This window comes from Nymphalis io, chromosome 8 (genome assembly GCF_905147045.1).
Source record: "Nymphalis io chromosome 8, ilAglIoxx1.1, whole genome shotgun sequence".
NCBI lineage: Eukaryota > Metazoa > Arthropoda > Insecta > Lepidoptera > Nymphalidae > Nymphalis > Nymphalis io.
This window is the reverse complement of record NC_065895.1, coordinates 3,514,970-3,541,508: the sequence shown is the minus strand read 5'-3', so window position 1 is coordinate 3,541,508 and position 26,539 is coordinate 3,514,970. Positions and strand designations below refer to the sequence as shown.

Genomic DNA, 26,539 nt, shown 5'->3' with positions numbered 1-26,539 from the left:
TCTATGGGCGTTGGTGACCATTACCCATATGCTCGTCCGCCTTCCTATTCTATAAAAAAAAGATAGGGCAACATACAATTGCAATCATGCATGAAAAAAACATTTTCTTAAATCTATTCCGACATACTTGAATGTCTTTTTCTGTGCTTTATTTATTGTGACTGTAAACGATATCTTCGCAGGAAATTGTGTCCTTTTAAAACTAAAACGTAAATCTGTTTTTTTTTAATAAGTACTTATTATCAACTAACCGACTAAGTGGTTCATTTTTCGCCCAGATAATCGGAATTGCGATTCAAAGTATAAATACTGCTAGCATTCTTGCCACCATTCCAAGCGGTCACGATTTATATTATTTTTAATATAATACTAATTTTTATTTGTGTATATTTAAGGCTTTACTTCACTTGCCAAACTAACCGACTAAAAACTATAAAAAAAGGTGGCAACGAAACGCAATACCCACCTAACCCATAAACTTTAAATTACAAAGTTTTTACACATCAAAAACAAATACGTATGTATGTATTTGTGAGTATTTTCAAACAGCCTACTCAACTGCCCGTTGTAATAATATGTCAAAACTATAAAGTACTAAAAACTGTCTATGGTCTTATCTCGATAAGAAATAATATTTTATAAAAAATACTAAATAAAAAGGTTAGGTCAACCTTAAAAGATATGACATATGTTTACGCATAAGCGAGTTAACCGACAACTACCAGCATAAGCTAAACCCTATTTAATATGATTGATCATATAGATCTGAGTTCAACTTACATTGGAAGATCTAAATCTCTGAAACTGTCCATTTTTTAACTTTGTTTTGTTCCTATAAAGTTTAAATCATCGTCACTATCATTTATAGGTAGCTAAAGTTTCAGCTAATTCAACATAACAGTTATTTTATAGCAATTTTATAGAATAAATGTTCGACGTGATTCTTTTAATTGACAACTTTATTTCTATAAAAACACTCAAAGTTGAAGTTAGCCGCAAAACATTAGTGAAAACCGCATTAAAATCCGGTTAGCCGTTTCTAAGCGTGTACAAACGCACAGACAAACAGATAAATGGACAAAAATTCTTACAATCATTGTTATGGGTTCTATTGCGTTGATAAAGGCCATTTTACTCATAAATCTTCCATGTACAAACAGCGATTAGTTACAGATTTATTATATGTACAGATTTTCGCCCGCGCTATAGCGGAAGAGGGCAGGGATCAAAAAGTATTATATGTCCTGCGCTTGGGACAAGCTTGCTTCTTACCAATTTCATCAGTGGTTTAGCCGTGAAAGCGTAACAGATAGAGCTACATCGCCGACAGCTCGTGACCACTACAGCACCGAATATCATACTTCATACTAATATTATAAAGAGGCAAGTTTTGTTTGTTTGTTTCTTCCGATTTCAAGCAAAACTTCTGATCCGATTTATATGGAACTTTAATATTATTATAGTTTATAGTTTTTAGATTCTTAGCTCTAGGCTTTGCAATCAACCATAAACTCTAATACCAGGATAATAATCGAGAGAACCAAAAATAAAATTTTTGTGATAGGACTCGAAGTATGTTTGTATTTGCTCTATAACACATTAAAATGTAATTAAATTGTCGCCTTTGGGTATCCTACTGACATCCGGTATACGAATCTGATAACAAACAATATACACAAAATTTGTGTCGTGTGGAACACGCCTTATTATTCGCAAAATCGTATAATGGATGTCATAATCAAATTTACATTAAAGGGTAGTCAATTGTTTTCATCAACGAACGCGTGTGAGAAGTGCGAATTGTCATAAAAGGCGGTTTAATCAGCCGTTTTATTATTATGAGCCTTTCGAAATGGGGTGGCCATCGGCTTTTTTATATTACTCACAGCCTGTAATGTTACTCGTGGAATTGAGGTTTATAAACTAATATTATATATCAATGTGATATATATACATGCTTTTATCGTACATCAATCAGTTTTCAATAAATATAAACGTTAAAATTTATATCATTGTATTTTTTCATTTCACGAAACAGCGAGTTCCCGAATAAAAAAAATACAGTTTTGTATTTCATCTGCTAACAAACAACTTATAATACAACTTGTCGTATGATGACGACCAACATAATGATTTGATTACATCATTACTTCAAAATAAAGGAAAATGTAAATGAATGCCACTAACAAGAGGAAATATAAATAGCAGTTGATGAGACATGATCTAATTTAAAAAAAAAACAATTAAATGAATTCTAAAATGGCACGCCTAAGTACTGTAATCCCTCCTCTCAACCATTATGGTCGTGTGTCCGCCATTAAGTTGTTAGCGTTATGCTGGGGGATGAACGATAAATTGCCATATCATACTCTGCGTTGACATAACGATGCAATTTATAAGGATTTCGTGTCTTCATTTTGTTACATTTGCAAATTACAATGTTAACACGTCGTATGTTAAGTTCACATGATTAATTGATAAAAGGTTTTTATTATATTTTAAATATATTACAATATATATTTGATCTATATTAGCGAAATTATGTATTGGTATTGCATTAAAATGGAATCTGAGACTTCTTTGGATTTTTTTGATATTCCTTTACGGAATTTAGTTACGGAATTGTCCATCCACCTAGCCACTGAAGATATTGTATAATTTTAGTAAATTTATTTACGCAAAATATTTATCACATACAATTTTCTTATTGTATATCGTAAACAAAGCCCGTCTGGTATAATTTACAACGCAATCGCGGTAAGGTGCGCGCGTCGGGCGCCGTGGAGTCGCAGCCGTCCCCTGCGCGACGCCCTCGTCAACCCGCGTCGCTGCACGAAACTATATCGATCACTTCGGACACACTGCACTCGCACAGTGCAGACATACACTCGCTTAAACTGCGATATATTCAAACATTTATTAATTAAAAACCATTAAGTAAGCTTTATAGATCTAATGTAAAATTGGAGATAAATAAGCAAGTTACTTTGTTCTGGCTAACTATATTGTTCCCACAGTTTGTTGCGTTCATATCGAATCAAAGATACATCAACTACTTTATCAATCGCACAAAGGCATGATTATGACTAACGTATTTAAATTCATAAAATTATATTAGTAATAAAATCAAATAAATTCGTCATTGTTTCAAGTATGTTGCTAACTTTAATTTTTCCTGTTAATGCTCGCCTTATTTACTTGAGGAATAATAAAAGAATTTCAATTGAAAATTTAAATTACTTAAATCAAGTAAATCGTCTGTGTTGGCTTGATTGAGATGAGACAAGTAGTATCAAGATTATAACCGATTCTAATAACGGAAGTAAAGATAAATAAAAAACTTTGCCATTAAATAAACATAATTGGTCGAGATCTTAAATAATGTATTGAATCCATTATTGTTTCTTGAAAACATGGCGTTTCAAATGTCGCCGAAGTTGTTATTTGAACTTTGGAAGTAAGATTAAAGTGGATATGTAAATAGTTGAGTGGAATAATGTTGTATAATAATTTATTATAAATAAAGATACATTATGAACTGTTTGTAGTGCTTAATATAGCAGAGATTGTATTAGCAAATTGGAATATGTAAGCCTAAGGTTTATTTATCTGCCTTTGGTATATATAGTATCAATTATTATGTATCGTTGACCGACCAAAGTCCTGAAGAAGGTGTCAGAATCTCTGATATAATTTTGACGAGGCTTACGTCCAGCAGTAGAGAGTGGATTGAATAAGAATTTAAAAAGGAATACCTGGATTTTTTTTTATTTTTATAGGCTGTAAAAAAAAACGAATAATTTGCAATGTTGATCAATTTTTCCATTACCTCTACACACACTCTATTATGTATTTTTTATCAGGTTGCGTTTGCATATTTTATCTATATTTGGCGATAAATACAGATCAGCTAAAATACTCCTAGGTTTTGTATTTTGAGTATGAATCTAATATGTCGGTGTATTCATGGAAATGTGTTGACATTTTCTTCACAGCTCAAATGTTAAGGGGACGATGCCCATTTGTCCCCTTAACATCGAGACCCATTGATTTAGCGTTCCACTGGAGATTAGGTGCCGCAGCATTTATTATGTAGCCCTTCGAAGTTGTCGCAATTTACCCATCCGAATTTTCTGCGTCACTAAACTGATGGATTTCATTGGTATTATCATTCGTTTCATAAGTTACACAAATTGGCTCTTAAGACCATTATTATGTCGAAAATGTTTACAATTCGTTACTTATGGTTGATAATTTTAGAAAATTTTACAATACTACAACTTTTATCTATTTGATTAAATAATTAAAACACTCAAAATTGAAAGCGTTAATCTGCGGCTAAAACGAGCTTGAACTGCTTTTTCACCCAATCTTTAGTCCAGATTTAGTCCCTTGTGACTTATTTATTTCCAAATTATAAAAAAGAATCAAGTGGCACGACATTTTTAGACGTTTTTAAATTCAAAGGGGTTTTATTTACTATTCTAATCTGCTAAAGGGCATGAAGTTCAAGGTCATTATATTGAAAAATAAAAATTGTTTTGGTTTACAACCCTTCTATTTCACGAACTTTGTACCTCCCCTCGTTCTTTACCACAAAGAGCCACAATGTCTCAATCGGTTTTGACACATGAGGAGTTGTTCGAATATTAAGTCACGTTAAGTGTCATCAGTCCAATTAACTGTCCACTTCTTTGTTGTTGTGCTTTCTGAATATCCTACTTAGAAGTTATTACAATGAGTCGTTAAGTTTTATAAAAAAATCGCCTCTGCCCTTCCAATCATTCTTAACTTTTCGTTAATTATCATTGTCCAGGTGACGCAAACTACAAACCGTACGTGACGGCGCGGCCCGAGATAGCAGAGGTGGATCTGGACGGTGACGAAGATTTTGTGGTTGTCGCTTGCGATGGTCTCTGGGACGTCGTCAGCGAAGACGCTGTTGCATTGTCTGTTTACAACCAATTAATGAACGATCCAGGTAAGTGATATACATATACATATTTATTATATTATATATTATTTCGAGTATGTTACGGTTTGATAATCTTCGTACCAGAATAAATTATTTTAAAGTTAATATTCTATGCTATATTCATTGTGTTTACATATTTTTTTTATTATTGTGACGTGATTTAAAAATAGACGATTTATTGAAAGTGATGAAGAGGTTTAAACATTCGTAAGAGCATTCTCGTCCTTAAAACTGATTGTCACTTCTTTTAATAAAGTGTTCCCTTCTTGTAATTGTAAGAATTAAGTATACTGTATTATGGTATATTATCGTTGAGGCAAGTTGCAACTCGCTCTAAACTGCCTATTCGCTTATGTCATTTCTATAAATAGAAGCAACGGCTTTAGTTTCCAGATAAGAAAGTCATATCAGCTAACACTTTCATAATAATATGTTTATGTTTTGAGCAAATGAACTTACCGCTAAGATCATGGCTTTAGACATCCATTATATTATATTAATATATATAGTTATTATTTAATATTATGTATCCTTATAAGAAATCCAACGTTATGAAATGTTGGCGGATTTTATGATAATGCACTTAAGTCAAAACAGACTAATTTATTTTATAATATTAAATAAGTGATTTTTGCATATATATTTTGTGTGAAATATCGTGGCAGCGGCTCTAACGACTTAGCTCAATTATTGTATTTAGACAAGGTTTTGCTTTTAAATGTATTTCCTGAAAAAAAGCAATTTCGCATAAAAAAAAAATCTAATTGATTATTATTTATTAGAAGCTCGAAGCTCGGTTGCCCAGGTACATTGTATTATGTAGGTAATAATTTAATTCACAGCCTTATATTGTTATTTATTATGTTAAATAAACATACTCCCAATCTGTCTCATGACCCAATAATATTCAGCGTATTTGGTTGTAATTTGATGATGTTTGTTTGGTAAAACGATTTGGCGATTTATATTGGGTCATACGGACAGTGACTCATTTAGAATTTGCTTTAAAATGCGAGTTTGTATATCGAACAAAAATATCTCTTATTCTATAAACTTTCTCTGACGATGTATGGAAGACAGGGGTCTGACTATTGTGGACGTGGTAACTAAGGCGCCCTTCAAGTCTTCGTAAAGTGTCTTTAATGGATCGCAACGCTCAAGGCGAAAAGCTTTTATGTTGCTCAACAGATTTTTGTTGTCGCATAAATGTAAGGGTTTTTCATTGTGACACTTGTACTGAGTGGAAATACGTCGTATGCCACTTTTGCCATTGTTTCAATTGGCTTTTGGCGTCAAAGAGAAATTAAAAGCTTTAGGATAATAAAACTTGCTTAGTTTTCAAGTTCCTAGTGAAGAAGTTGACTACGATAAAGTAAATGTATTTTTTAAATTACGAATCTGGAGAATATGTATATATTCTCCAGATTATGTATATGTATATATTCTACAGATATGATAATAGGTTGTATGTTTTGTAACATGCATGCTGTATTGTGCTCATTTTAAAATATTATGTTTTTAATCAAAATTAATTAAAAGCTTAAATAGAATTTTGATACATATTCAAATCTAAATTCAACCTTAAAACGATCGTTTGGATTATAGTCAATTATCTCCGAATGAATAATATATGGGCATAAAAATATTATATTTTTCAACGCCACTGGCTGTGTTAGCGGGATAAGTTCCACATAGTTATTATCAATCATAATACAGCTACTGTTGTTAATGAAACGTCTCGTTAAGATATGTATAAATGTCATTAATAAAAGTAAGCTCATTTCTGTAGCGTGTCCCCGCTGTCTGCTCCTCCAACGCAATGACAACTTGACGGGTGAATCGAGTCTTATGACTAGCGGACGTAATTTTCTAGCTCAGGTTACTGTCTGAACGATGTTCCCCAAGAGAAACTAACAATCCTTCTTGATTGCATTAAAGAAAGTATCGTATTAAAGTTATCAGCGGCATGATCTACAGACGTCTTAAAATGATTGAATACAGTTTTAATTCGATGTTATTCTCATTTTATTCCGTTTCAACGTGCAGTTAAGCAAATTTTCATCTATAGAATACACAATTTCGCATTGCTTAATATACAACCGATTATCGTTAATGATACTTCTATACAACTATGAGGTAATTTTTTTGTATTAAACCTAGTGAATCGAATATACGAATAGGAGTTGCGAAAAGTACAACAAAACTGTCGTGTAGCGTAACGAGACTGCGGTGTAGGTGCCTAGATTTCAGTGGCTGCGGTCAGACGGCCGCCAGTCCGCGACTGCTCCACAATAACGTTTCGTAATTGCGTCGGAAGTGGGGAAGTGGAGAAATTGGATACTTGGTTTTCACCTCGCCCCCGTTCACCCCGCGTCTTCATGAAGCCTTTCTAATTGCCAGCTTTGTCAGTAGTATGTAAACACGCCATTGTTGTAATGTCTGCCTGTTTTTCGATGGCAAATAAGATGTTTGTATTCTATTAGACTTTGTGTGTTTCGAAAACAGATAACTATAGCTTTCATCGTTTAATGGCTCTTTTATAATGATAGGTTACCATGTCGTATGGTACATAGTTTGACGCTTAAAAGACAATTTTAATAAGATATTTTTTATTGATTTATATTGTATTTTATCTTATATAATTATTTGCTACAAGTTCGTGAAAACAAGTGCCGACTCTATGTCTTTAACATAAACGTCTTTAATATTCGTAATTACTTAACAGTTATATTTTTCACACAAACCGATGGCATATTAATAAAAGTATATAGATATCAATACTTCGGTATTGTCTATTAATGTCTAGTGTTGAATATTGGATCATTTTTGTGGACGTTAACAGATGCTTTAGGTATCCTTTTTTTATCCACAGACCCAAACTTTCTAGACTATATCGAGCCACTTGATTTCTAGGAATTTGTCGTGACGTGACGTGAATATGCAGCACGTACGTAATAAACAGAACAAATTAAATATTCAGTAATATTGTTAGGAGTGCAACTCTTAATACTAAGTCTTGTGTAATGCTCTCTGACCTTCCGTTATAACCGTCTTATATTATAACGTTTTTGCGCGACTAGGTATATAAATTTTAAATAGTCAGCTACAAAATGTCTTTCTAATTCGTTGATACGAGCAGACTGCATGTGGGTCAATTAATATTTATTCTAATAATTAAAACGAACACCTTCGCTAAATTTGAACTTCTACTTCAGTGGACACAAGGGGCTTATTGGATTATGAGATTTAGCAGTTTAAACAGTCGGAGTTGATATTTAAACTGGGGCGGTCGGGCGGCGCTAATTCGCCTGGGGGCAGTCGGGATTATTACTCGTCACCACTAGAATTCCTGATTTCAATTTTATAACTCACTGTCTAAAGGTCAAATTTCATTGAAGCTCGAAAATGTTACGTCACATTCGCCAGGCATATAGCCTCTCGTATAACGCTTTTAAACCGACATTGTTGGGTATCTTCCTTCCTGTTTTTTTCTACACCACGGTTTGTGGATACTTTTTTTCATTTTTAGATTTCAATTATACAATATTTCATATCTGTTGTCTGAACCTGGTAAACCATAAGACGCAGTGTGCTGATGTCAAATAGCAGTCTACGGCCTGGCTATGGTGATGGTTCCGATAACATTGTGTTTATAGATCGTAAGATAGTCGAGGTACTTGTCACGTTAACAGCGATTTAGATGGCATTGTACCTGATTTACAACATGAATGTTATCACTTCCGTATTTTTTATTTTTTTATTTTAGTGACTGCCGAGAAGCTGATATGGCCCAGTTGTAAGAGCGTGGGTTTAAACCCGGGCAAGCATCACTGAATTTTCATGTGCTTAATTTGTGATTATAATTCATCTCGTACTTGACGGTGAAGAAAAACATCGTGAGGAAACCTGCATGTGTCTAATTTCACTGAAAGTCTGCCACTTGTGTATTTCACCAACCCGCATTGAGCAACGTGGTGGAATAAGCTACAAAACCTTCTCCTCAAAAATGGAGAGGAGGCCTTAGTCCAGCAGTGGTACATTCACAGGCTGTTACTGTACTGTACTGTAGTGATTGCTAATATTTTCATCATCATCATCATCACCATCATCAGTTAACATTGCAATTATTTCAATCGTTTTATGTATTAAAATGTTCAATGTTTATAATTAATTTTGTTTTACGTACAAATTATTTTCCAAAAAAGGTATTACATACATTTTAAATGTATAAATAGCTTGTTTTATTCACATATTAATACCGAAAAGGCATATAAGCGTTAATTTGTTCCGAAACAAAGTTCATGAATTATGACTTGATGACAGGCGACGGCTGGTCCATTAAATTACAATGAGTTACTTGTGTGTCGGATTATTTTAACAGACGCCGCATATTGTTTGATGACGAAATTTCAATTTAATAAATAATAGATAGTTTGATATTTTTTAATGTGATTAAAACATTGTATGTACAACGTAACGCTCGTTATATCTCGTTTTTTTTTAAATACACATAACACCTATATGATTTAAGGTCTACTGTTATATACCAAAACTATTTAGGAATTTAATACTAAACAGTATGTATTAAATTCCTGTAAATAATTAATAATAAGGTATTGATGTATAGTTTTGAACGATTGCACAGTGCAGTTCTGGACAAGTGGGGTCAAATCAGGGTTCTTCGGGTTCGGTGATTTAAGGCAGCGCTAAATTCATATACAGTAATCACTGAAACATAAGGGTTAAGGAATATTATAGTAAGCTAGCGAGCCTTTTGGGACATTATTTGCACATTTCATATCGATATTAAACTTCAGATTAATACGAATCGACTTTTTTTTATTTATATAGAATAGAAAGGCGGACGAGCATATGGGCCACCTGATGGTAAGTGGTCACCGACGCCCATAGACATTGGCATTGTAAGAAATGTTAACCATCGCTTGCATCACCAATGCGCCACCAACCTTGGAAACTAAGATGTTATGTCCCTTGTGCCTGTTATTACACTGGCTCACTCACCCTTCAAACCGGAACACAACAATACCTAGTACTGTTGTTTTGCGGTAGAATATCTGATGAGTGGGTGGTACCTACCCAGACGAGCTTACACAAAGTTCTACCTCCAGTCAGTGACTTGGCTAAGTCAGTAAAGATTCTGCTTGTATGTTACAAATCTTCAAATATACGGAATAAAATATTAGTAGATAAGAAGAGTGCAATTCATTTCAACGGAATTTATTCTTCTAGTTAGAAGTGAGAAAAATCTCACCCGATGTATTTGATTGTAAGTTTTTTTTTTTAATGCTTAAACCCCTAATGTTAGTTCTCGTCTCGGAAAAAATGTATATACGGCTATATATGTATAAATGTATATAAGTCACGGCTAACATTTCTGTCTTACGATATCATGATGATTAAATAATATCAATGTACAAAGAACTTTTTGATCTCATGACTTTGTATCTAGAAATATGCAGACAAATCAACGTTCTCATGCGTATTTACAAATGGCCAAAACTATTCATGAATATAAATAAAAAAATGCGTTGTCGGCAAACGTTTATTATTGCCGAAGGTCATTCGCATTCACAGCGCACTGCTACCAGTTCCTTAAATATTAATAAAATTTTAAAACGAAATTCTTTGACGAATCGATTTAAAAAAATTCTTGCGACTCGCAATTTATACATGGCACATACAACTCAAATAATAAGCCAATTAAAACTATTTTTTTAACTTCTTTTATTGTTTATTGAATGTGCTTATAAATTATGATATATAAATTTAAATGTTATAAGTTTTAGAAACATTTTAATGTTAGAAACTTACATAAATAAATAATTTTATTATATAGATGCAGATGATAAAAAATGTGAAGTAAGTAAGGTAGGTGCGGGCCTACCTAAGGGAGATTTGAAATAAATCTAAACCTGTTAATCGAAATCAACTAATTTAAATTTTTAATAAAGTTGTAGATCAACTTCTACAAATAAAAAAAATTAAAAAGGCAAATTCTGCCGTAAACAAAAACAAAATTCAACATTTCTAAAAACCTTGTTAGTAGGCCTTATTATACATATACTATGGTAGGGTAATAAGGCCTAAATTTTAACATTAAGCATGTTCAAAATATACTTGGTACATACATTAATTATGCTTAAAGCCTTGAGAATAATGAAAAAAAAACTTTGGTTAACAGCCATAGGGGCACTTCAAATCATCTGTATCGGCCGGTGACAAGCCGAAGCACTCTTCATGATACCACTCATGATGCCAAATCATTTTCAGACCACGATGCTCGTTTGGGAGGCATTGCGGTTGTAGTTACTAAAAGAAATAATAATTTAGCACGCACTTAAAATATAATAGGGACATTCTTCACACAAGGCCATCTGATCCCAAACTAAGCAGAGCTCGTACTATGGAAATCAGACAACTGATATACTACATACACTACTTTTCTTTTGTGAATACATACTTATATAGATAATTACAACGAGACTTAGGGCAAACAGACATGTTCTTGCACACAAATGTTTGCCCTGGGTGCGAGTCGAACCCACGACCTGCGGCCCGAAAGGCAAGTATCTACCAATCACGCCAACCGACTCGTCAAATTTATGATTACTTGTTTACATTTTTAACATTCTGAAAAACAAATGAAATAAACTGTTAAAAAAGACAAATGTTTGTACAAAAAAGGAGGGTGGGTAATAAGGCCTACGAATAAATTCGGTAGCCCGTTAGTACCATGTACAAATAAAGATTAAATAAATCATTATTAGAGTCATGATACATTTTTTAAACATCAAGTTCGTAGAAACCAAGAATAAAAGAAAACTAAAAGGTAAATATTTATAATATAAGTATAATATTTAAAAAAATACGATTGATTCGGACGAATTCTTATTATTTGAGTCGCGCAACTGCTCTTCTCGATGAATAACGTAACATTAGTGGCAGAGAGCAAGCGAAAATGTGACGATAAGTTTGAAGCAACATCTATGAGAGTTAACTACCTATAAGGGTGACTTCGAGCGAAAACGATCATTTTAAATACAATTTTTGTTATTTAGGCCTTATTACCAAAAAGGCCTTATTACCCGCATCTACCATGTTCGTTGATTTTTGTGCAAGGATAGGAAGTATCTATAAATTTAATATAATAATTAATGAATTATAGGTATATATTGTTTTAATTTAGTACATATGTTTTATACATACATATATGAAATATTGTTTTATTTCCAATTCAAATCCCTTTACATCAAAGTAGTATTAGTTCATGAAGAAGGTAACCAACCTAATTTAATAAATTTATATGATTATTATATGACTGATGAAAAAGCGTAAGTACTGCTCTACTTATCGGCTTTTTTGGTAAAATCTACAACTCGAAACGGTGATAGCTTTACTAATTTAATCTTTGAAAAAAAAAACAATAAAAGTTGATTTTTCTTTTATATTATTCTTTGATTGTATCTTATATACTAATCTGTAATATTTAATGGATTCATATTCAATATCCAAATCAAATTGTCACGTGCTTAAGTCAGCTAATAATTATGCAATTTGACACTCGATACATTCACACAAATTAAATTTGCGAGAGCGTAACGTTTAAAATTCGATAGGTCTGCGGCTGCGCAGGTCGCTTTGACAATGGACACTACTTGGCAGAGCGTCCGATGTCCACGACATCATGAGTTCCGACCTTGACTTTGTTCGCTACGATGCCGCGTTATCTGCCAACTTTCATTCATTTTACACGACCACCGTATTTAATATAAACAATAGTTACTTGCTTGTGATTAGGTCATAAATTTATTATTTGGCTTAAATTTTGCTTTTCTTGTATCTACTACATGAGAAATAACATTTTCATTACGATGTAGATTATTCTGAAATTTTTAATTAACATTAAGAGCTAGTGATAATTCCACGATTGAGTCATTACCTCAAAAAGGAATTATGTGTTATTTGTAGTCACAACATGTGTTAAGGTGACTGCTGGGTAAATACCAACCTAAATACATGAAATTGTATATAATAGTCCATTTAACAAAACGTTTACATGGTAATTACTGTTAAAATTGTAAAATATTTTCTCGAAAGTATCACATAAAAGAGAATGTACTATTGATCATTAGACGGAGCTCTACTTGCTTAACAAGCCATTGCCTATGGCGGACTCATTAGCATGTTAAATATAAAATTACGCGGCCCTTTTCTAATTCGTCCAAATAATTTATCATTAATGTTGAGGTATTACATTTAAAGTTTGCATGACATTTCATATCAATATATTATATATACATACTATTACTGCATTTTTTTTTGAAAATCAAATTTGGAAGAGAAAATTGGTTTGAATCATTTCTACGTATTCGACAAATCTTCTATTAAATTTTGTGCAACTTAAATGTTGGCATATTGCTATAGGATAATAAGTCACAACTCATTCGTGTTCCAAAGAAATCATGTGATTGCATTATTTTATTACCTTGTCCATGAAGTTTTGTTCGCAATTTTCCAGATTATGACTCAATACGTTTTTTTTCTAAATACATGAGCTAGTTGAAAGTAAGCGGTTTACGTGTTTTATTTTCTATGAAAGTATACGGAGTCGCGCTCCACATGACATGTCGGGCGCTGTTTGCAGACGGACCCAACGCTGACGGTGCTAGATGTATTTGCATAGTAAACAGGCAGCGACCGATCGTCGTCTATTCCTTACTTGAATATAGCTTTGTCTCATTGCGTTTGTATTTTAGTATGTAAAACGATCGACTTTTTTGCACTACAATGCTGATTCTCATGAATATTTAGCGCGTTTTGGTTGTGCACCGACCATAGGCTGACCTTGACAGTTCTAATATTGGGGTATTGTCTGCGTATGTGTGTAAATGAAGAGGGTGAGTAACATTAAATCGTTATACAAACGAAAATTTCTATAATGATTACAATAAAAAAAAAAATTATTTCGATAATTTAACTAATTTATCAAATATTATAATATTGTATGGAAAATAATGTTTGTTTAGTCAGCCCGCAGGTGATTACATAAAACAATAGGTACTTTGATTATATTCAGTTGAGTGGTCTCACCGCTTGGCGGGAGGGTGCCGCGCAATAAAAATGTATAGGGCTGTGCGGGAGGCGCGCTGTCGTGGTGTGCAGCCCTCGCTTTGACATCATTACAATTATTGCTGTATTGCCCCACCCCAATCTTCTGCCGCAAAATAGTGAACGCGTGCCTCTGAATATACCCGTATTTGTCTAACAGTTTTTAGGATAGATTCACTATCTTTCACTTCTTTTTTGTATGAACGTGACGTTAGCCAAACCGTTAAAATAACCAGTAAATGTTTTAATATTATATATTATAGCTAAAAAGTTTCTTATTATAATTTTTCTGTGTATTAAATTTTAAAAAGCAATTAACCTTATTTTGTGTCCCATTGAATCTTATATTGAAGTAGTATCATATTCTACATGATACTGTCATCCATAATAATATTCGTGACAACCTCCCAATAAGGGAGGTCCGGTTATATTGTCAATCAAGTCTTTTGTGATCTAAAGCCACGGCAGACGCTGACAAAGTACGTCCTAATCCTACGATCAGCCTAACGAGATGTCACGGAAACGGACTTTCTATGGATCTTTTTCACGACTACCTAACGAAGAAGTAAAATTTTTTTTTTGACTCCATTTTTATTTAGTTTTATTTTATTCTTGTTTCAATTTAGATCTTGTTAGAACATAAAATTTACACTTGTCACGTCAATAGTCTTAATTTAAAGCGGGAGAAACTGCGAAGCGCAACTACTATAATAATATTATGTACTGAAACCTTTTCCAAAACGCCCTTAATTTTTTGGTATAAGTTTTATACATATTTGCTTTATTGTTTTTCCAGTTAAGCCTTACAAAAGAATGTCTCATCGATTAATATGTATAGATTTTTTTATAAATTATTTTGAATACATCAGTCAACCATTTCTTTCAGATATATGCAATTTGCACAATTTTGATGTTAAATTAATCTTGAAGAAGGAAAGTTCGAATTCAATTCACATATTCGAAATAGTTTTTAGCACAACAAACCGCAAACGCGAGGTTAACATCATTCTAGTCATTGCCGAAACGATATTCGGGAATGCTGCACATTTTAATTTTATCTCGTCGTAAATTGTTTGTTGGATCACGCCCAAGACGACACAGATTGTATCATCCAACAGCGGGCTTCTGTACCACGTGGGTGGTCGGTTGTTTTCATATTAGTTACGATAACAGAATCTCATCGATAAATATTCAAAGGCGATTATTTTACGTAAAAACGTTTGTTGTATTCCATACAGTATTTATTGGTTGTAAAAACGAAACGAAATGCTTTAAATTTCTTGTAGTGCAATTCTGTAGGAACTTACTTCATTACTCACCCGTGAAATGTTGACAATCGAGTTTATGGTGACATACTATTTTAATAATAATAATAATATCCTGGAACATTATTCACACACGGCGATCTGTTCCAAAACTAAGCAGAGCCTGTACTATGGAAACCAGACAACTGATATACTACTTTTCTTTTGTAAATACATACTTATAAACATAATTACACCTAGACTCAGGACAAACATACATGTTCATGTACACAAATATCTGTCTTGGATGGGAATCGAACCCACAACCTTCGGTGAAAGGTAGATATTTACCAACCACGCCAATCGGCTCGTCACATTTTGACGTAATGTTATAGTTATTGTGGTCAATGTCGCATATCACTTTTTAACATTTCACGACTGTTTTCTGACTTGAGTTTCGTATCTGTTCTCAAAGAATAGCCCTACTGATAACACTTTATATATACAATATAAAATAAAACAGTTAAATAAAAGCTTTTTATATGTTTTCCGTATAAGCAATCGACCGGTAACATTATGTAATCTTTTAAAAATTCGAAACTTTTCTGGACCGTTAATGTTAATCGTTTTTGGGATATTGAAAATTTCTCGCGTACATGGGATGTTTTTTTTTTTATACTAAAGTTTTCTTTATATGGTAGACTTGTTATTCGAAAGTCCCACAAAGGATTTCTTTAATATTTATGCGACGGTTCCTTTGTCGGAGCAATATATCATTATCTGAATACATAAGTAAAGTTCGGATAATAGAAACTGTTTTCAATGCCTTTCGTTTCAGATAAAGTTGATTCATCATTTGTAAACATTTCAGATGTTATTCACAAAATATATTTTTTTCCTAACAAGTACGTTAAGTACGTTACTTCTATTCATGTTAAACATATTTTTTTCTAAATCTTCTAATATCTGTCCAACAAATTATATAATAATAGTATGTTACTGAAATTCATAATAAACATGTTTATGGTAAGGTTAATGACCTCACTCAATATATCCTCGCTAAAGGTACAAGTAAGCAACGACCAGGAAATTAGTATTCGGCAAATCTGGTGATTTCTACCTTCGACGATCAGGTTCACTTACTAATGTTAATATGTTCTAATTAATCTCAAGTAATTAGCTAATCTGATACGATCCAAAACAGCGAGAAGTCGGTAACTAATCGAACATGTTGCATCGTTATCTTGACATCGAAATTGTCTAATTGGGTTTGCATAAACCGTGTTGCGGAATGCATTACACCCACGTGCACTATCGTCGATTAATCAAGATATGAAAATATTTTACACTTAATTCCGTAATATAATACAGCTTCACTTTTTCTACATGTTTAGTTTATAAAATATTATTAAATTTAACGTGACTTTCATATGCTGCTCTGAACATTTCTAAGGGAAAGTTTGGATTAACGCATAATAAATTATAATTATGTTGATCTTATAGAATAAAATTACTTTCATATAAACCTTGTTTAAAGTAATATATAAATATATATAAATTAATAACCAAGATTTAATACATTTGAAATATAAATATAAATCTCTTTCACGTGATGATACATAATTTATATGATCGAATTTAAGCTAAGTTTTGATATTAAAATGTAGACTAAGGAATAAGAATTCCATTATAGGAAGTAAGAAACATTGTGGTCACGATTGAAACGCGTATTGTAAATTATATAGCGACGAGACTATTGCAGTAAACTAAATACTATAACGGTGTTCCTGTTTATATACAAATTAGACAAAGTAAAATTATATGCAGTTGTATTAATTATAATTCTCGCTTGCTCGAGTACATTGAGGAAGTAGTATTTCATGTAATTTTATCGTGCCATAGATAAAGGTACAGTTTAAAATGAGAATATAAATATACTATTATTTATAACACTTTGAGTCTTCTACATTTTCCATGGTTTACCGTTGCCAAATTATAATAGGACCCAATTTAGAAATGTCATAAATGTTCAGACAGAATTTGTTTGTTCTGTCCTGTTTGATATACGAACTCATGTTTGCGTTGCACAATTGTGATAGCGGTATGACGGACGGGTTCGTTGTAATTCATGAAGTTAAAAGTTGCTTTAAAAGCTTTTTTTTAAACTAAATCTAAAAAAGACCTAGACTACTTGTAAAAAAATACGTAAGCCAAACAAAATTTGTTTGTTCTGAAACAAAAAATATACGAATTCATGTTTGCGTTGCATAATTGTGATGGAAGTATAACGGATGGGTTCTTTATAATTCAATAAAGCTCTAAAAGCCACAGGTTTTTTTTAAATCTATTAAATCAGATTTTGACTTTTTGTAAAAAATACTTAAACTAAATATATGATGACTGAGAATCTAACATTGAATTAATTTAAATCGGATTTTATCGTACTCATTGTGTCTACTCTTTTTAATGGGATATTAATAGACGTTACACAGATGCTGTTTCTGCAGCATCTGCGTCAGATTTTATGTGACAACGAGCGACGTTTTCTTGATTCGTGCAACGCTCTTCCACAATTGACTATTTATAAAAAAAAATTCTGGCCCAAGTTCATTGACCGCGTAATCTTCGTATATTTAGTCTCAGAAAAAGTTGTTACATATCAGTCTGACGGCAGTTGCAGCAATAAATTAATGAAAACTTTCTTTAAAAGCCTTACTTTTATCTATATTAAACCTGCTTCAGGAACCAGACTAACTTTTAACTTTCACCCCTTTTAAAAGGGCCGAGAATTTTATTAAGCTTATGTGTTGATTTATATTACTTGTATAAAGTACGTATGAACCAGTAAGTAGGAAGTAAAATTACTATAGCAATGGTTTATTATTTTTCATTAGGAAATGATTTTAAACTTATGCTTTGTAATATTGCACATAATTATATATAGATAATATTTCAGAACGAAGATATTCCTAGTGGCTAGAATATGTGAATCTTAAACGAAGATTGTGGGTTCAAACCCGGGCAAGCGCAATTGGGTTATAATATTCATCTCGTGCTCGGCGATGAAGGAAAGTATATCTGCCACACACAGTGGGACATTAATAGGTTATTATTTTACATAATTTGTACCAATTTATAGTATTAACAATGAAATGTATCCGATACTATTTATGTTGACTAGATCTTTTACTGTGTTAATAAATATCACACGCATGAGTAATGATCCGTAATTGGAGACAGAAAGGCTATCGCTGCAAAATAAAGACTTCGTGACATCCGTCATCTAACTGTATTTAACGATATGTAGGTAAGTATTAGTGTTCAATTACGTTAATTATATCGTATATTTATAATATGTGTTTGCAGTTGTTGTGATATTTGATAACCCTATCATTTTCTACATAGGTTGATATTTGATGGGAGTTTATTGCAGATAAAATTTAATAATAATAATTAACGTTACGCCATACGTGCATGCAAATTGATGATTTTTGCAATCGTGAGTCATATCGTTTCTATAATGGTATCGAGGCTTATCGGGAGTGGAGGTGAGGAGAGAGCAAGTGCTCATTGAGATTCAGCACGACGTGGACCAAACTTTGCCTTATCCGGCTACTTCGTAATGTCTCTATTGTTTGCAGGAAAGGTTAATCCACGAATATTTTGTGACATACTGTTGTTCGTTAGGCTTTGCAATCTAAAAAATAGAAAACGCATAAATGTTAATTTTTTGTTAATTCTGATTATTATTTATAATAACTTTATGCGTTGAACATTAACGTACGTTTTTTCTTTTGTCCTTTATTATTAAGATAATTTTAAAAACTAAATGAATTGCACCTACACACTTGAAATAAAGATATACTTTTAATATATTGTAAATGTGTTCATTAAGGCCTGTTTTGAATTTTTTTATGAGAATTGCATTGACAATCTTGGCAGACGGTTGTTGCGTCAGATTTACGGTAATTTCACGGCTGGTGCGTTTTGACGGTTCCTTGTGGTGGAAAAGTGAAGTGCGAAGTTTCGGCGAGTCGGCGCGGTAGAGCGTGGCCGCGCGGGGTCGTCGCCTCCTCGCCACCTCGCCTCGCGACGACTCGCCATCGGCCAGCGTGCTGCTGGGTCTCGAATCTATAATAACGTAGTTGGTACCAACTGCTGATAATTCTATCCCGTTCGTTTCCAATTTGTTAGCTTGTTATCTAGAACTCTTATTTGGTATGTTTAATTTTTATGTTACGCACTATTCAAGATAATTTCTATGGTTTATTAATTATTTAGGATTTATAAAGGATAACTAAGGATTGGTTATCATTGGTAACCAGCAATCTAAAACTATATGATTAATATCAGGAACAAAAACACACACACACACACACAATCATTGCGAAATTTATCATATATAAAATTAAATAGCACATTAATATCTGACTGCTGGGCAAAGATCTCATTATCTTTTATGTGTTAAGATGTATGAGGAATTTCTATCACTATGGTTCACCATTATCAATGTAAATGATTTCCTTTCATGTAATTTTTCTCGCGATATCTTTTCTTCACTACCTTAACGGCCATAATGTAAGTTGAGTACTTTAAATTGATTTTTCTTGTCTGGATTTGAACCTATGATTTGAACCCCTGTTTAAACCTTTACTTAGTGAAGGTTGTTAAAATGTTAAAAGCAATAAAGAACTTTTAAAGTTTAAACAAAAACAACAATACCGTTTTTGTAACGCGTCTTATTAGAATTAGCTACCTGTAGATTTTCGATATTTTCTTGTCATTTAACATTTTAATAATAAATAACTTTTCAAACAAAAATGTACTTAGTCTTGCCAGATGTAAGCGACTTTTATTCGTCATCGTCTCGTTTACAGATCTAATTTAAAATATCTGAATAATGAAATCACTGAAAAGGCGTAAAGATTTATGGAGACAAACTGCAAATATGTATAGGAGGTTTGTCATTGGGTATGGATTCTGGTGGCTTCTGCGAATGGCCACGAATGGCGAGTGGCAACATCTGGAGGGCGAACTGTGCAAAAGTCGGAGGGGGGTGGTGCGCGGGGTGCGTTCGGGCTCCGGGCTGCAGTGCCACCGCGCGCCAGTCCCCCAGACACCGGCCGCGCGAACGGCCATCGCGAACTGCACGCATCGCGCGAAACCCGCGACCCTTCGGTGCTCTGTGCTACTCGCTTCGTGCCCAGTGCAGTGATCCCTGACCGCCCGCCTAGCACCAGCGGCGCTCGCACACTTCGTTGCATACATGTGAGTCTACAAGTTACAAGTCTTCGTTCCTCCCACGCTTCGTGTCTCGTCGCGCCGGCCGGCCGGCCGGCGTTTCATCTAACCTATGCTTTTGGTGTAATTCGAAAACAAAGGAAATTGTGATCGGTATAAGCATAATTACTTGAAAAATTATATAGAATACGGGATTTTTAAATTATATCAATATTTTAAAAATCACTTATTGGCAGAAATTTACAACTTTGTGATATGTAACGTCTGGAATGTTAGGAACTTATTTTGTATGAATTCATTAATAATAGTGATTTAGATATTAATGATTATTGATTGAGTTGCAAAAGTGTTAACTATAGCGATATAAGTTAATAAGAGTAATTTACATTTTAATTTATAATGACCGTTTAGTTAATTGCGAGTAAATACGCCTAACGTAACATGGTGGGCATTGCTATCATTGTTCTATCCATTAGATTAATTAAAACGCTGGGCGGCGGGTGATGGTGCGCGATCACGCGAGTGAGCGGCGCGGGCGGCGGCCGCCAGGTCTTCGAACCTGCACCGTGGAAATGGGATTACTGCGCGATGGCCTTAAATGCTATTTTGCACTCGTTCTAGCCCATAGTAAATTGCGCTAGATGTAATCTACGGTGGATTCCTTTTGCTCGTTTAAAAAACGGTACCTTTTTTTTTCACGACCACAAATCGTTATCTGCGATACCTATTTAATAAGTTTTGCATTTGAATTGACCACCTACTTGATTAGCAACATTTAAAATACATTTATATAACTCTGGTTGTCATTTTAGAAAATAATTAATAAAATAATATTTTGAAAAAGTTTTCCAAAAGACAGAGATGAGCAATTGGACTATAACGTAGATGCGGCTTAAATTCCTTAAAGTAAACGTGTCATATTAATTTATCTACATTTTTATTATTAATTATAAAATATTATTATGTATTATATTAATTCACCAACGTCTTCATAACTCATATTTTAAAAATATGAAACAAAATCGAAATTGCCGTAAATGTCTTTACTGACTATATTTTTATATATTTTTGTTTTTGGAGGACCAAAGATATATAAATAATAGCCGAAAACTGCACAGAGTAATATCATTAATTATCTGTGTATATAAAATTAAAAACGTAAATCATAAAACTAGACATTTAAATTATTCAATTATTTAAAGTAAAACTTTCTCATTATAAAGTCAGATTAAATGTAACATGAAACTTTTATTAGCGGAAGGGTTGTACCGTTACGTTAATCAACTTCGTGTAACGAATTGTCTGCATATTACTTTGTGAGCTTATCACCTTTTTATATTTTACATTTTACTAAATTATTATCATTCAATTAATAAAATATAACTTAAAAACCAGATAAAGCGTAACCAGAGAAAGATTTTTTAAATAACATTAACTAATAAGTTTACAAATTTTTATTCGAAGTTTAAATTACGAATTATCTTTTAACTTCAAGTTAAAATACACTTGCAAGAGATTTTTAAATATGTAGGCCGCATCAGAATAACAAACATCCACAGGCTCTATTGTGTTAAACTAGACAAGACTGATGTGTTACATTAAACTGTCACAACTCGCATCTGAGTTATCGCCTTGTTGATGTTTTTAGTGGCCGAAAACTGTCAGAGCTTACATTTACGTCAGTGGGAATTCATCAGCTTCGATTGATTTGACGCCTTACCTGCTTTGATATTTCTCTTGCTTTACAAGGTTGTCTACTATTAGAATAATGTTATAATATAATTTTATAATATGTTCTATTTTTAAACTTTTCGGCGCCAATTACTACATGTATATGGTAACATTGTGTTGAAGATGAGTTGATAGCATATGCGTGTTACGAACTCTTAGTCACCGATGAATCAAACCGTCCATCTTAGCATCTTAATATATTAGCGTAGCTTCTGAGAAACTAACAAAGAAAGCACAATACACGCGTGAAGTTTCCTTCGTCTCGTTCTGCAATCATGAAATATATAATGTCTATTTAAACTGCACCATCTGCAGTCATTGTTTTGGCTATCTCTACGTTCCGATCTAGCGCATTTAAAACATGGCGTTTGTGTACCAGATTTCCCAGGTTATTACCGTTGCTACCGTCATTATATACAATTGTGGAATATTCTTAAGACGATGATAGAACGATATAATACAATTCGGCGGGTGTCGAGTAGCGGCGAGTGTGTGGCGCAGGCGGCCGCCATCCGATGGCGGTGCTGAGATGAGAAATCACGACGGTCCCGCTACTCACCGCTACGGTACTTAGTTTAAGTCATTGTTGCTGTTCTCTTAATGCATTTTGTTATACTACCGCGCTCAATTAATCAACGACTTTCTTAGTAAAGTAAATTTCTTAAATTGACACATCACTAATGTATAATCAACAATAGTAATCTTTAATTATTTTAAGTCTTTTCGGTCTCATTTTAAAAGATGTATTTTATACATTTTCTAAGGGCATTATTCAAAAATTACGATACGTAAGTTTGTATCGTAAATACCATAACAAATGATAATTTGACCACCCCGCGAGTAGTCATATTTATCTATTATTTATCTTTAATGTCAGTATTCGTGTCAAAACTTTTAATATTTGATAGGCTTCAAAAGTGCGTCATAACTTAAGTGTCTGACCACATGATATCAAATGTTAATATAATACGCGTGTGTTACCAATACGTTATCGATCTATGTGAGATCGTAAGTTTTATGTTTTAGGGTAGGTTTCGTTTTGTTGTGGCGGCGGAATTACGTCATAGCCAGCTGTAGGGCGGGTAACGTCACGTCGGGCAGGGGCGACGACCCCAACTGCCCTGAGCGCCCGGTGGCCGTCGCGTTTTGCCTTCCTCTAATATCATGAATAACTTACATTATGAGCTGTATAGCTTGCCGACCTGGGGCAACCCGCGCTGAAACTTGCTGAATATTATTCACTGTCTGCATCAAGCGAATAATGGCTGCATTTTCAACCTTCATAAGATATTCTATTACCTGCAAGATATTGTATAGAATATTAAGCGTCGCTTTGATTTAATCGCGTGTATTTTGTTTGATTTTTTTATACCTAAAGTTAAGGCGTAAATATTTAAGATTGATACAAACTATACCTATATATATAAACATCACGTATGCGTGTATATACACGTTTCCGTTTCGTCCCCTATATTTTTTTCGCCCTCGACGAATGTGATATTTCTCGTGGGACTTCTACTACTGTTTATAGGTAAATGTTGAAATCTATACCTTAATTAGAGCGTCTACGAAACAGGATATAGTTCTATTTTACTATTTCTAGTCTACATATTCGGTTCGCAATATTTTATCTCACCGGACGCCTATTCATTGTAACACCTTTCACTCGGACACAGAACGGATTACAGTATACCCATGATACGCTCATTCTATGAAATTATCCATGGTTATCGTTTGAATTTATTGAGATCCGCGATAGATTTTTAATAGCGTTACGATTATCACGTTCATCTAAATTTCTCCGATCGCCACATGTAGTCGTATGAGTGTGTAACTGCTGATTAGTGTGCAAGTATTGAAAATGTTATTATTGCATTTTAATCTCTATGTAGACTGATCTAAGGAGAAAAATGGTTTTTATATTTTAAGCGATGGTCCGCCGTATGCGCGGCACGGCTTGGCTTTCCAGCGTCACGCGAGTTCATCCACGCCCCACATCCATACAACATGATAAATACCATATTCATAAAATAACGTGTACTAATAAACGAGATGCTTATGTTTTAAAAATATTTTCACTAGATCATCATAATTTACATTATGATTTGCATAATAAGCAAAAGATAGTAATTATAGTCAAACTTATAACGATAATATTGTCGGTGCTGTTTTATGGCGACTACCATGCATTGTTTATTTATTTAAACTTTTCTGCTTTAGAGAAATTAATTATATAAAGTTGTAATTAAAATAATAAAAAACAAAAGAGTTACTTATGATTAAGTAACTTGATCAAGATAATCAAACGATGGTACGTTAAATAGAGAAAGGGAAAACTACCTCGATCTAATAACTAGCTTGTTTTTTTTTTATTATTTATAAGTCTGTAGAAAGATGTAGAGGTTATGGGTTTATATATATGTTCAGATTTCTTGTTTTAGAAATTTTTACTTGCCGGCTGGAATTCAGAAGTTAGTAGTGTTTAACATCTCCTGCCTCTGAAAGTACGTAAAGCCTTTGGACCTAGGCCTGAACGCTTTGAAGTCATGTCGGATTATGAACTTCGTCGGGCCTGCGCTGACAAAATGAGCACTTAAATAACCTGCACAGTTGGCAGAAAATGGTCAGGAAGACATCATCATATATATTTATAATTTCTAAATATTTTATAAGGAAATCAGCCAATATCTACTTTTGTTAGTATGTTTATAATTAACAAAACGATGGCGATACCTCGAAGTCTGACGCATCTAGTCTTCCCCCTTAATAACAATTAACTAATGACAGATCCATTGTAATAAACTTTATGAGATACTTAAATAAAATAAAACGCGCTTATCTATCTAAATGGATTTTAAATAAATCAAAAAGAAACTTGTTAGACGTAACTTTAACCTATTAAAATATTTGTTTATTTACGTTTTTTTTAAGCTGTCACTTTTTATCTTTCAAATCACATTATTATGCTTACAATAGTCAAGATTTTCACAATACTATAATTAATTATAGTCTTTTTATCATTGATAATAGCATCTTTAACGTCGTTTTTTTTATTAATTTAGTCAAAAAATATTACGTCATTGATTGTGATTGTAAGTAGACAACTATTAGCAATATATTAATGCAGATATCTGTGTCCGTCCTTGTTGTGTTTGTGGTTTACTTGGTGATAGGGATTTGAGCAGGCTCAAACGGGTGGTACCTACGCCTGGGTACGACTCAATAGTTCTACCGCCAAACAGTATTACAATATTTTTTATACCTGTGTTAATTTTCTTGTCTTGTCTGTGTCATGTTTTTGTCCTGATGCTTGCGTGAACCAGGGTATTACAGGCACAAGGGATATAAGATATGAGCTCCACTATATTGTGGCGGATTGACGTTGTACCTGTAGATGCTTAAAGCTTTTATCGTAATATAATATCAAGAATGAAAATTACAAAAAAAAAAAATGGTAACGAAAACGTCTAACATAGATTTCACCTTGAATTGTATGTTATTGAATTTATTCACGACATTTATCCTAAAGAGGGTTAGCAGACGAATATTTAGATAAATTGCAATATCACGTCCCCTTGGGCTTGGAATACATTTTATATTAATGTTGTCTATAGATTTACGTCTCTCGTAATGTGATCTGATTTTTTTTAAATATTTATGTTTGACTTGTTATGTATTTTATCAAGCCACTTTATTACATAAAATAATATTAAGATTAATTTGAAAGCAATTGTTTTATATTTATTATATGAAATTCTTATATTTTATGTCATATTTGTCAAATTATCATACGCAGTAGCTATTTGAAATGTTAATAGACTATATCGAAAAAAAATATCACAGGGCAAGCAAGCACTTTACGTAACAATAGAGATCGAGTATAACTCGTGACTAAACAGCTTTGTATGAAATGTTTTTACGACCTTAAGAAGAACGTTTTCATTGTACAGTGAAGGGGACACTGGTTTGTAATTGACCTATTTGCTGATAAATGCTCAGTGACGTTCAAATAGAGTTACTCTGCACTTTTGTAAGATGAAAAAAAATATATTGATTTTAGGATATGCAAAATTGATTGAATGTTATTAATATAATGTACAATAATTATTTTTTTCTGCTTTTTAAATTATTTTTTAATACTTTACTATATATTTTAATTAATTGTTGAATAACTTGTTATTGTTAGGTTCACTCCTGTTTGAATGTAAAAGTGGAAACT

The 26,539-nt window shown here is 33.1% G+C and overlaps 1 protein-coding gene across 2 annotated transcripts in view; it reads left to right on the top strand.

Annotated features, from left to right (window-relative positions):
• The window catches only part of LOC126770158 (titin-like), a 76,252-nt gene that overhangs the window by 15,270 nt on the left and 34,443 nt on the right, over positions 1–26,539 (top strand). For both annotated transcript variants that reach the window (XM_050489359.1, XM_050489360.1), the window contains exon 7: positions 4,817–4,981. In XM_050489359.1, coding sequence (XP_050345316.1) covers positions 4,817–4,981 — 165 coding nt within the window. The remainder of the gene's footprint in view (positions 1–4,816; positions 4,982–26,539) is intronic.